Raw genomic sequence first — 13,586 nt, forward strand, 5'->3', positions numbered from 1 at the left:
ACCCTTTTTAAAGAACAGGAGGATTTGGCGACACAGCTGCTGAGTCAGAGGTTTGCGGTGTGCAAGGGAGAGAGGAGCACGGATTACATTTAGAAGAACACAGTGTTTCCGCTAGGGGTTTTTGAAGTAGTGGTGGTGACACCCAATACACCCATTATTCTGGGTGTACGCCATTTTTGGCTTTTCGCCGTACGTGAAATATTAGTAGCACTTTTACACCCTTTTTGATAAATGAGGCCCCAGGTCCTTTGTGTCACAGCCAAAGTTGTGCTAGTGTGAGTGAGTGAGGATACAGTTTCCACAGATGAAGAGGATGATGAAGTAAAAGCAAACAATCATCCCAGAGGAGGAGGGGCCTCCGTACGCCATGATGCCATCATACATAACAGCGTTCCAGTCTTCTCCAGTCAGGATCTAAAATCCATCACAAATGAAAACAGTTATTGAAAAAATATGGTGACAGCACTTTGTTTAACACAGAGCAGGACACACTTTCAAATCCCTGCTGAGTGGGTGTAGTGAAGGTTTAAAATAAATGAATGGGCTTTAAAGGTAGAGTCTGGAGTTTTTTTCATTGCAGTTTGTAAACAAAACATTCAAACTGGGCCCCTCCTCTCTGGCTCAACTGTGCAGCCTCCTGCCCCAGACTGCAGCAGTTGTCAGGACCGCAAAGGAAAAGAAATACAGTCTGAGTGAAGTGCTGGAGCCGTGGGCCGATACTCGGCCGTCACCAACAATGGGAGCCTCCAGTGTTATGTTGTAAGGAGCAGGAGGGCCATTGTGGTGAGCTGGGGGAGGGTGTTAGCGGCGGATGCTAGCCGCTACCGCTAGCTGAAGTTAGCATTGAGCTAGCTCACCACAACAGCCCTCATATCATACTTGTTACCACCCAAGGCTTTAGTTGTCGGTGACATACGGATATCCATCCTGGCTCCAGTACTTCACTCAGACTGTATTTCTGACTGCTGCTGCTGAGAGAGAGAGACGTGCTAGCACTGGCTAACATCCGGGCTAGTGGGGCTAGCAGCCCTGAGCCCTCCTACTCTGCTGCATGTCAGCAACGTGTCACCAGGCTCTTCATACAGAGAGGAGAAGAGCCTGGTTTTTGTTCACTCAGAATTTTGTCTGCATTCTGGTTCCGGTCTAGAGAGCGGATCCGCAATTCACCAAATTCACCAAAGTAAAAGTGTTCACCAACATAAAACTTATAAAATAGACAATAACTTGTAATACAGTTAAATACAATAAAAGAAAAAGGTTAACTTTATGGCTCGGGATTTTCTTGTAAATTATATTCTTTAAAGGGACAACGATGAGTTTTGGAAAAGCGAAGTGTTTTCACACTACATTTATGAGCCTCCGCGTGCACCGTAAAATTCTTTAGCGCAAGACAGACTCATGTTTTCATTCATCAAGAATTAAAGTCAGAGGTTCGAAGACGATCAAATACTGTCGTAGTTCCGACCATAAACGGCGATTCGGCAGCGTTGTTGTCATGACTCGCCACGAAACCGAAAGTAAAGAAACGCTGGTCAGCTCGGATATCGGAGAGTATCCTGGAGTCCCGCCCATAATCAAGGCATTTTTTGAATTTCAAGCTTAGAGCACGTCATCCAAAACTGAGGGGTTTAGTTCCCCTTTAACAAGTGTGGGTAGCGTAGATTCATCCACATTAACGTGAGACTTTTTTATAACCAAATAGAAACTCCTCGTTGTCCCTTTAAATTAAAAGGTTTCACGGCATTTTATTAGCTTGGTGCTTTTATTTTGACGAAAAGGCCCGTTTCTCTCGCCTTGGTTGCAGTTGCTTACCAAAACAGCCACTAAGCAGCGCCAGACTAGCTGCACGTATAGCTTCACCTGAGCTCTGTCATTGGCTGTCAACAAAGCAAAAGACCAAAATACAGGCAGGGGGAGGGGGCGCTGCAGACACAGTCACCACCACACAGGACTAGAAGCCCAAAGGTGATGATTAAGACGGATTTCATTTGTATAAGTCTAGCATTTATTTTTGGGCAAAAAACTCCAGATTCAACCTTTAAATAAAACACAAGAACTTCAGCCATACACAGAATAGTTGATAGACAACTACTGTAAAGCTGAGTCACCCAGAAGTCTCCCAGAACATTTCTAAGGTTTACTATATAAATACTGAACCTGACACAACATTGCAAATACAAAAAGACACTGTGATTGCCTTCATTGACTGATACTGGATTACTGTGACCAAGACATAATACAGTTAAAAAAAATCTACTTGTCACTGCTCTCTGGTGGCCAAACTTTGCAGTGGTGACATTGTTTCTAAAGGACTTTAAACCTAGTTTGGAAGTTTTGCTGCAGTCTTCTCTCAGGCCACACACACAGATGGTGATACGTATATCTGCAATGAGCTGAGATGTCAGCCGGCCTGTCTCTTTAGCCTTCAAGTCTGTAAAACCTCATAAATATAATTTGTTCTAAGTTGTTGTTTGCCACAGAGAGGAGAGTGACTGTGTTGCTGAGCTATGATCTGAAGGTGAATACCTGAAACACGGTGAGGAGAGCTTGGGGAAAGTTGTCAAAGGTGCTCCTCTTGGTCTGCGTTTCGTCAAAGTTGAACTTTCCACCAAACACCTGCATGCCCAGCAGGGAGAAGATGATGATGAAGAGGAAGAGCAGCAGCAGCAGGGAAGCAATAGACTTCATGGAGTTGAGCAGAGACGCCACCAGGTTACTCAGAGACTGCCAGTGCCTACGAAGCAAGGTTGAAGAGGAGAGACGGGAGATGAACTCAACTCCACATTCGCACTGTATAAAAAGCGCACATACACACAAACACAGCACGATAAGGGTCATACCGTGTGACCTTGAAGATCCTCAGCAGGCGAACGCAGCGGAACACAGAGATACCAAGGGGAGACATGATTTCCAACTCGACCAGAATGGTTTCAGTGATTCCTCCACACACCACGAAGCAGTCAAAGCGGTTGAAGAGTGAAACAAAGTAGGCCTGCAGCCCCAGACTGTACATCTTCACCAACATCTCACATGTGAACAGGGCTAACAGCACCTTGTTGGCCACATCTGGAAGATTCAAGATAGGCAAATTAAATGTTGAGATGTGTTAAACTACAGCCAGAACTGCCACTGCTTGTAAAACACTCTTAGACAGCAGGTCATACATTTCATCATTTTTATTCAGTTCTCAGAGTCCAAACTCACATTAAAGATGCACAGAGGACTGAGCTGTGCCTTTTTCAGTGTGATCACATCCATCCTTAAAAGTGCTACATCTGTTTTAAATCAATTTAGCCTTCATCTGATTGTGTGTGTGTATATATATATATATATATATATACAGTATATATATATATATATATTTTTTTTTAATTGTGTTACTGTTAGTGTTGTAAAATTGTTTCATCTGCTATCTTTTGTTTATGTGGCATCTTACTGTAAAATAGCTTAAGTCACTGAAAAAAAAAAAATGGTTCTACACGAATTGCATGCAGTGGCAAATATGTGTGTTATTTGAATCTCAATTAAACAAATAAGTAATAATAATTAAAAAATAATGCGATCACAATGACATGAAAAATTAAGAAAACCTGAAAATAATGAATTGTGCCATGATGATGAAAATATGTATTTAATCTTTACATAATATATAATAGTATAATAAAAGTGGATGCACATTTCCCGCTGAGTACTGGGACTTTAATGACCACTGCAGTGTTGCTCATACCCTGCACTTGTGTGAGCCACATGGGCTGGTTGTAATGCTCTGATGATATGGTGAGGGTGTTGAGGAACACCAGGATGATGACCAGCCAATAGAAAGGCACCGATTTGACAGCCAACCGGCACTTCCTGCGGCAAAACCTGTTCCAGCGGCGCCAGCGCCGACTGCAGGAGGAGAAAGCGACATTAATACAAACAATAACAAACCATTATGACTCATTCTGTGATTCAGTGGCGCCCTAGCCCTGGTCACTTAACTTGTAATGTCCAAATAAAATAATAAAAACATGGCCTCAGTGCTTTTTAAAACAAAAGCAATGAGGATGTTTAATTTCCATTAATAATAACAATGCAGTGGAGTAAAGGGGAAGGGCCACAAGGGAACTGCATCGATATACCGGCACTTTTTGCAAGTCATACTGTACAATAAATGAGCTGAAAAACACTACGTAAGGCTGTTCTCTAAAAATACCATATAGTACATGCTGACTTAATAAAAACAGATTTATCATCCAGTCTCATTAAAATACAGGAAAATGAAAGCTAAGCGCTTACAAATAAAACCTGAATAATGTAAAGTAGGAACAAACTCACTGTAACACAGACACAGACCCACAAATATACTGACCTGAACTTTGACTTTGAAATCTTTTGACTGAAAACAAAAACAAAAAGAATTAGTCAGTTTACAAATGCAGAATGTTTGTTGTATAAGTTTAAGTTACTGAAGGTGAAGATTACTCTTTCATCACAACATCATATAATGTCCTGCTGCAATAGATCAAAAGCAATGAGACAGAAGTCAATATGAACATGTACTATATGTAAGATGTTTGCTTTAATTGTTTGACCACTTCTTTAAATCAAATTGCACTGCGAGCCTGTGAGAGCCATACTGTACAGCATCTCAATAAATTAGAATATGATGGAAAAGTTGATTTATTCCAGTAGTTCAGTTGATTCATTACACACAGACTGAAATATGTCATGTCTTTATTTCTTTTAATTGTAATAATTATGGCTACATTTAATGAAAACCCAAAATTCAGTATCTCAAAGAAATAGAATAAAGTGAAACATTTCACTATTGTAACCTAATGATGTCACACTCTAATCAGCTGATTAACTCCAAACACCTCCTTTAAATGGTCTCTTATTATCATGGAGAAGACTGCTGACCACCATCATCTACTCTACTGTATTGAGATGTGTCAGTATTGTAAATCTCTGTAGCAAAGTTGACAGCAGAGAGGACAGAGAGCTGATGGACTGAACTTCTATGTAATAACAGTGTCCTTGTTGTGCATAGTGCTGTATGTTCTCACCACAGAGGTCCGCAGCATGGAGTCTTTTCATCCTCCCCGTTTTGGTTCTCGGTGTTCACAGACTCCGTCTCACTGGCTGGGACGCTCGCTGCGGCAGCAAAACAAAGCAGACACTTTAATAAGAAAAACAATCCCATGCACTTCGCAGTGGCACAAGATTCTTCAGAGAGACACGGTGCAGCGCATTCCAGCGGGGAGGAGAGTGCAAAGAAATCAAACGGACACGGCCATCGCATCGGGCAACTCTCGCCGGTTTCATCACAGAGAAACGCAAATGGTGATATTGTACAAAATTTGAATCCATGTGCATCACACCTGTAGTGTTTTTTTTTTTTTTTATGTGAAACTTGTTTTTTCATATTTCCAAAACCTAAGTGCAAAAAAAAAAAAAAACGACCTCACGAAAAAAGAGGGCACTAAGCAGTGTGGATGTGCATCACTGTCATCATCAGTATCATTTACCAAGTGCTGAAAGGGAGCTGACACGGGACAGGCGAGTGGACAGCTGCTCTACAGGGGCTGACTGATGCACACAATGAGGAGCGCAGGGAAGAAAAGGAGCCGGGGAAAGAGGACAGAGCTCTTAAAGCTGTCTCTGAAATGCTACACTCCAAATACTGCCGCTGCTTTGGAAAGACTGTGCAGACAGATGATGATTAACAGTGTGAAGCGTCTCAGTGCTTTAACTCGTACGAGGGAGCGTGGTGAGTGTGTGTGTGTGTGTACTGTGTGCTGCGTCTTAGCTTATGTAGACGTGTTGACTTTGATTCCTGAGTGGTCGGACAGCTTCAGCCCTGAAAATAGTGCTGACTGCCGGAGTAGTGATCTGGGTTTAGCCCTGTTTCCTATATTCACACTGAGCCCCGGCTTTTGAAATGGGACATGGGATGGAAACAGGGTGTGCCTTGCTATCGCACGGTTGTATTACTGCTCCATATCGGGCTCACTGAACAGAGACAAGATAGGCTGTTTTCATTTAGAACCAGTAGACCTTAAAAAAAAAGAAAAGAAAAGAAAAGGGGACAGGACAGGAGGGAAAAAAGGGAGTGGACAAAAAACTGAAAGGCTGTGATGCTCAAACACAAGGTTTAACACAATCATAAAGCACATAGTGATGAGTTATTACACACAAATACACACACACTCGCATACACACACACACACACACACACACACACACACAGACTCACCCAGCAGGACTTTTGAGCACCTGCTGCTTTGAAATTGATTTTCTAGTTCCCTGCTCCGTCTATTGTCCAATAACATATTGTGAAGAACACAGCGACAAATAAAGACTAAGTGAATGTGACGTCTGTTTTTTTTCTCATGAGCACTACATAGCAGAAAATACAGTGGATTTTCATATTTGTAAAAAATAACACTCTTGAGTATTTGGTCTAATAATCTTTCTGGTTTGAGATCAATTTAGAATTAAATATATATTTACGTGAGAAAACAAACATACACACACACGCATTCATATAAACAGTAGCTATAGAGCACTGGAGGGAAACCACAGGATTTACCATGAGTGTCGGACGACTGGCTGAACCACCCAAACCTTCCTTTCTTCTTCTCTGTAAGGTCAGCCAGGGTCACCCCTTCATGTGTAATGCATGCAAGCCCATGCATTCAGTCACAACGGCACAGCAGAGGGACATGGGGAGGAGGGAGGGAGGGAGGGCGAGAATGGGCTGCTATCAAAATGGGTCAGAGCACACAAGCACCACAGGACAACAACAGTATTCAAAATATCAATATCCAACAATGACAAGCGCAGCAGGAGCCACGGGGGCTGCAGACACTGAGGAGGGCAGAAGAATGACATGGAGAGCTGTTAGTCACAGGAAATGCCTGCAGGTGACAAGGCCCTGTACTAACATGTTAGAGTGCAAATTAAAGCATTTGCATGATAACATGTTAATAGGGGCCCGTGTATCATCGACAGACACCGAAAAAAGCCAGGATGGATGTTGAAGAAAAGCAGCATGGACCTGCCTCCTCAGAACACAGAGCCTTTACCTGGGAACTGACATGTTTGCTGTAATGGCACGACTGTAAATTAGAGAGTAAACATCTGACTTAAAGGGATATTCCGGCAGAAGTGTAACCCATGGTCTAACACACCGTGACACCGAGTAAGACCCCCCCCCACCTGAGAGACTAAGCTTCTCTAGTTGTAGCAACTTCAGCAAAGACCGCACAATAACAAAACACTGCTGTCTATTCCTCCACCAGCAAACCACCATCAAAAAGCCACTCATACAGGGTTCCTAGTACAGCTTAAGCCAAGTTAAATTTAAGAATTTTTAAGACGTTTTTAATGCCACTTGAAATGAAATTTAAGACAGACTTCACAATAAACACAAATGCAAAAAAAAAGAAAAAAATGTCACCACATACATAGGGTTAGGGACAATATTACCCACTTTCCTATGTGGTCCAAGGTAAAGCAACTGCTACATGAATAATTGGGGGGAGTGACATCATTTAACAGCTGTATAGTTGTGGAGAGGAGATGATAAACTAAAAAGGACACGTTTGCTCGTTCGTATGTTTCCATCTAAAGTGATTAAAATAACTGGGGGAAAAAAAACTGACTCGGGAGCTGGTGCCGGTGAGAGATTTAGCGGTGACAGCCGCCACTAACTTCTCTCTGTCAGAATGTTACCAATTATTTTGAGATTTGAGACTAATTATAATCATAAAATCCCACTTACCAAGTGTTACCATTTTTAAGACGTTAAAATTGATTGACATTTTAATGCCAATTAAGGCCTTGTTTTTAGATTAATGAATTCAATGCCTTTCAAGACTTTTTGAGGATCCGTAAGAACCCTGTCATAGCTACAAATAATGCTCAGAACAGCACCAAACTTCACGAACAGTAAAAACAGGGTCCCAGCCCATAATACGAGGCATCAAACACCTGCTAGCTTTGCCTGGTTTCTATTGAAAAGAGACGAAAACACAACTCACCCACTCTCCTCCAGCCGCTTTCTGTACTACTGCAAAAGCCCTGACGAGTCGATAACCGAGTGCAGTAGAAAAGTAAGGAGTCCAGTCAAGTCATGTTTAGTTCAAAAAATGCAGCACGCTTTCCTGACTGTGATAGTTTAAGCAACTCAGCTTTGTTCACTCCCCTGTCTGTCAACACTCACTAGTTATTGTTAGAAACAGAGAGGGAAGACAGATAGGAACACTGATGCATTCGGTAATCGACTCGTCAGGACTTCTGCATTAAGCGGCTGGAGGAGAGCTTTGCCTGGTCTCTTTTCAATAGAAACCAGGCAAAGCTAGCGGGTGTTTGATGCCTCATATCATGGGCTGGGACTCTGTTTGTACTGTTGATGAAGTTTGGTGCTGTTCTGAGCATTATTTGTAGCTATGAGTGGCTTTTTTGATGGCGGTTTGCTGGTGGAGGAATCAACAGCAGTGTATTGGTATTGTGCTGTCTTTGCTGAAGTTGCTACAACTAGAGAAGCTAGCGCTCGGCAAACTTGATCTCTCGAGGAGGGGGGGGGTCTTACTCAGTGTCACGGTGTGTTAGACCATGGGTTAAACTTCCGCCGGAATATCCCTTTAACACAACACGTGACGGTTCAACTGAAGGGAACAGACAGGTGGGAGAGGCAACAATAAATGACACACAGTACATTAAGAAGGCAGCGGGGATGGGTGGGAGGAGGGGCCGAGCGCAAGAAACCCGGAGATCCTATGCTCCACATATAAGGTGTAGCGGCTGCAGTCTGCATCATGTGTGCTGCTTATATAAAGAGGATTTGGATTAAGAGTTTTTCTCCTGCTCAAGTAATATGTTTTTTTTTCTTCTTTTTTCCTTCTCTGATGAATTCCAGCGGTACTCACGGCGTGCTCCACTTCCATCAGTGACATACATCGAGGGTGGAGATAAAACCTGTGCAGACTGCTTCAAACACTCATCACACGTTTATTTGGAACACCTCTAGGAAGGCTGGATCGTCACGTCAGTGCATGCATATGTGGGCATGTGTATATTGTGCCCAAAAAAAGTGTTACAGACTACAACACAAACACCTGTGCTAATACTGTATGATGTCATGTTACACTTTTAACTGTCATATTACTGTACATGGACCTGAACTTTTACCTGCAGTGTGTTATCAGCATGCATTATCTACTTCCACTTCAGTCAGTCATTTCCTACAATTCCCAAGAGTGCTTTTTAAAACCTCAGCATTGCATTGTGTAAAAAAGGGATGTTTCAACATTTTGGCAAATTTGTCTATTGCCATAATCCCACTTGTCTGAAGAGTAGATTCATTACCTTTAATTGTCTGTGCAAGCTGTTTTTAGACTGGCGGAGCAGAGACGTGAGCTCTGCACAGCGCACGGTATTTTCGCATTTCCCTCATTAAACTCATCAAATACACAATCCAACAACTCCAAAACGCTCTGGTGGACAAGTTGTGACCTGCACATTCACCACGCTATGAGATAATAATGCAACGTTACAAGGTGGAGTTGTTTTCAATGCAAATGCGTCTCTAATCTGCCAATCTAAAAACAGCCTGCACCAATAATTAAAGGTAATGAACCTACTCCTACTATAGGGATTATGGCAGTAGTCAAATTTGCCAAAATGTTGAACTATCCCTTTAATCAGAACAATTAAGATTTGAATGAATTGCGTAATAATTTACTCATTTAAAATAATTACGGGGCTAAAAGAGGAGAAGGCCTGTCATTAATGAATTGGATCTTCTGCTTTGTAATTATAACCCTCTGCATCTGTGCTTCATCCATCTCAACATGATTGACCAGTTAACTGGGGCAATAAGAAAAATAGAGCACATTACCCCCAAATAGAAACAGGAACTCAGGGAAAAACATTGATTCTGTTTTAAATAGCGTGAAGATATTGAAAAACTTCTCACTCTCTTTTCACTTAAACCCGTTGTTCTGATTATACAAAACTAGGCCTAATCATCATAGTGAGGATAACAACCCTCCGCTGGGTGTGACATGAAGGAGGGAGCGGGAGAAGATGCTTACGGTTGCGCTTGCTGTCCTCGTCGGCCTCGTCCTCGTTGTCGGGGTCGATGTCTTCGGCCTGAGTGATCCAGTCCAGGTAACCCTTCAGGTCCTCCTCCAGCTGCTGCTTCTCACGCAGCTTCTGGAAGTCTCCGCGAGCTTTGGCCTTTTCTCTCTCCTTGGAGAACTCTCTGAGGTCGCAGAGGCACAGGCACAGACGAAACACGCAAACACGTACGAGCACACAGGAGCGTGTAAATAATCAAAAACACAAACAAGGAGCACAACACACTTCCACAGCAAACGACAAAATGGTGAAACAAGTCTTCACACCTGAAAACTGGATAATGATATCCCTGTCTATGTTCTGTTCTAGGGGGTTCTATATTTGCATACTTCAATCAAAAGCCTGTGTGTTTTTCTGAAACCTAGCCACTGGAGGGAGATGTATACCTTGGAAAGACAACACAGTGCTATATTTAGAGCCAGACAGTACAGTAGCGTATCCTTCGGGTGAGCATCTTAATCATACACAAAAGACTATTTAGGTGGACAGATGGTTTCAGAAGACATGCAACGTTTGCACGGCATCAGAATTCATACATTATATAAAACAACTAATGCAGAAACTGCAATATGTGAGCGTCTAGTAGACATTATGTGACATTGTTAGTTATTACTCGAAAAATCAAATAAAGAAAGAGTCAAACATGTGAGAAGAACTGACTCAAAACAAAAACACCTGATGGGAAAGCAGCTGCAGATAAGGGACCAGGCTGGTCTCAGGCAGCCGACTAAACCGCCAGAATGTCTGAGTTGATGATTATGTTAACCTTGTTGACTCCGGAGTTAATTCTACTGTAATACCCCACCCCCATTCCACAGAGCTGGGAAAGCAAACCGGGGGTTTGAGAAAGCTTAGGAGCGCAGAGGGAGTGAAGGGCGAGGAATAAGATTAATTTCTCTCTCAGGAGGCTGGGTGGGCCGGGGATGCGGCGGGGCGGCGGGGGGGAGGAGGAGGAGGAGACGCTCACTTTGCAGTTGCCGTGGAAAAGGACGTGATAGTTTGACACCCGCAGAGGTCAGTGTGGAGTGTACTAAATTTTATCTTGAGTAACCTAGGATTGATTCATCATCTGAGAATGTTTGTGTGAAGGCTGTGAAGGTCCATGCACTCATTTATAGGGGTGGAACGGTTCACCTGACCCACAGATCGGTCTGGTACTTTGGTTCTCAAAAAACTACTTAGGAAACGTGTTCAAGGCTCCAGACTGACCCTTAACGGTCGACTTTTGCCCCAAAAATTTGAGACAGCCCTTTGGCAGCCCTTTCTGAAGGTTTGAGCCTGATATTTTCATAAAAACAATAATCAATACACATATTCCAATTCTGGATACATTTAACCTTTCTAAGTTATTCATATTTCAAGGTATATTTCTATCAGTTACCGTCTGCACCTTTCTACCACACATACAGAGCCTTGCAAAAGTATTTAAACCCTTTGAACACATTTTGTCACGTTACAACCACAAACTTAAAGGGAAACTTCGGTTTTTTTTTTCAACCTGGGCCCTATTTTCATATGTTTTTCTGTATACGTGAGTGATGGATAATGCAGTTATTGAGGTGGCTCCAGTATTGAGCCAGGCAGGCAGCCTGCAGCCCAGCTAACGCTCTTCAACCGGGCAAGTGGCTCTCGTCAAAGTGCGCCCTATAAACGGGCATTTTTTTCGCACTGAAAGGCTCAGATAGTTACAATGAGCGTCCGACAGCATACTAGAAAGAAGAAATGAACGTATGTCTTTGTCTCTGTCGCTGTTTGTTGTGATCTGTGTCCAAATCTCACCATGCTAGAAATCTCATTCTGAAATCTCACGATAACTCGAGGCAAAACACAGATGGGGAATATTGTTACCTGACTGAGGTGAAGAGAGACGACCGGAGAATTTACAAATTGTAGCAACAAAATGTTGGGCTACTCTTCATGCAACTTTCACAGAGCTTTCAAAAGTTAGGGCGAACTTTGACGGGAGCCACTTGCCCCGTGGAAGAGCGTTAGCTGGGCTGCAGGCTGCCTGCCCGGCTCAATACTGGAGCCACCTCAACAATTGTATTATCCATCACTCACGTATACAGAAAAACATATGAAAACAGGGCCCAGGTTGAAAAAAAATGAAGTTTCCTTTTAAAGGGACAACGAGGAGTTTCTATTTGGTTATAAAAAAAGTCTCACGTTAATGTGGATGAATCTCCGCTACCCACACTTGTTAATGGGCCCATTTTCGATAAATATATCGTTTTGTCTCTATCGTTATTTTGTTATTATTAGTGGTGGCGGAAATGCTGGGCAAGCCGACCGGCGTTTCCTTACTTTCGGTTTTGTGGCGAGTCATGAGAATAACGTCGCAGAATCGCTGTTTATGGTCGGAACTACGACGGTATGTGATCGTCTTCAAACCTCTGACTTTAATTCTTGATGAATGAAAACATGAGTCCGTCTTGCGCCGGTCAAAGAATTTTACGGTGTGCGCGGAGGCTCATAAATGTAGTGTGAAAACGCTTCGCTTTTCCAAAACTCCTCGTTGTCCCTTTAAAGGTCCAGTGTGTAATAATTGGCAAGGTAAGTTGGGTGCGGGGACATGACGTGAATTTAGATGTGTGCGTAATTGTGTGCACCCTCGGTCGTGCTACAGATGTGGGAGGAAAAGCAGGTTTGTTAACAGAAGAAGAAAGAACGGAGGGAAGCAAAATCTAGTGTGGCATGTATGTGTGTGTGTGTGCGTGTGTGTGTGCGTGTGTGTGTTCATCTATCCACATGGTGCGCCGCTCTGTCTCATGGGTTTAAGGTGTGTTTTGATCACGTCACGCCGGGGGATCTGCTATCTCCGGTTTATTAGCCATCTTGCTAAATGAAAGTGACCTGCCACACGTGTGCGATTGGCTGCGGGGGGGAGGAGGTGGAAGGTAGGAGGGGCAGGGGGGAGGGGGAGCAGGGTGAACCAAGGTTCAGGAAGACAGAGTGATGAGTTTCTAAACCTAAATCCTTTGAACCATGGTTTTCCAGTTTGATTCAAAACCGTTACACCCCTACTCTTTCTCCAATTTTTCCCTGTTAAAGGGTTTTCCCTGGAGTTTTTCCTCAGTGGATGTGAGGGTCTAAGGACAGAGGATGTGGTTATGATGCTGTGTAAAAGCAAACTGATTGTAAAAACAGGTTATACAAATAGAATTGCCTTGCCTTACTTGTTTATCCACCACTTTATTTTCCCATGATCCATTGCGTCACACCACAACGGAAGTCGGTTTTAGTAGCATCCTAGCGAGCGGCTAACTGGTAGCGTTAGCCACTGGTGTAGGTACCAAATGTAGGGGCTCCGGGCTGCCAAAACTGTTTTGACTAAATCTGATGTTTGTTAAGTTTATAAAACAAAATATTGAACAAACATTAATATTTCTGTGTGCATGTTTTTGTAATTAGTCATGGTTATCGTAGTTGTTAGCTTTGCTGCTGCTGACAGCTAACAG

At 42.9% G+C, this 13,586-nt stretch overlaps 1 protein-coding gene across 1 annotated transcript; it reads right to left on the minus strand.

Moving 5' to 3' along the window:
* Window positions 1–249: 249 nt before the first annotated feature.
* Window positions 250–10,317, minus strand: LOC146960832 (voltage-dependent L-type calcium channel subunit alpha-1D-like; the record flags this gene model as incomplete). The annotated part of the gene is made up of 8 exons (XM_085772019.1): window positions 250–414; window positions 2,527–2,734; window positions 2,841–3,066; window positions 3,728–3,888; window positions 4,352–4,378; window positions 5,049–5,136; window positions 6,575–6,649; window positions 10,083–10,317. Coding segments are annotated over 8 exons (1,164 nt in total), but the record flags the coding sequence as incomplete, so codon positions are not given.
* Window positions 10,318–13,586: the final 3,269 nt, after the last annotated feature.

This window comes from Trachurus japonicus, unplaced genomic scaffold, assembly GCF_045865225.1.
Source record: "Trachurus japonicus isolate A0001 unplaced genomic scaffold, Traja_1.0 AP029950.1".
Classification (NCBI taxonomy): domain Eukaryota; kingdom Metazoa; phylum Chordata; class Actinopteri; order Carangiformes; family Carangidae; genus Trachurus; species Trachurus japonicus.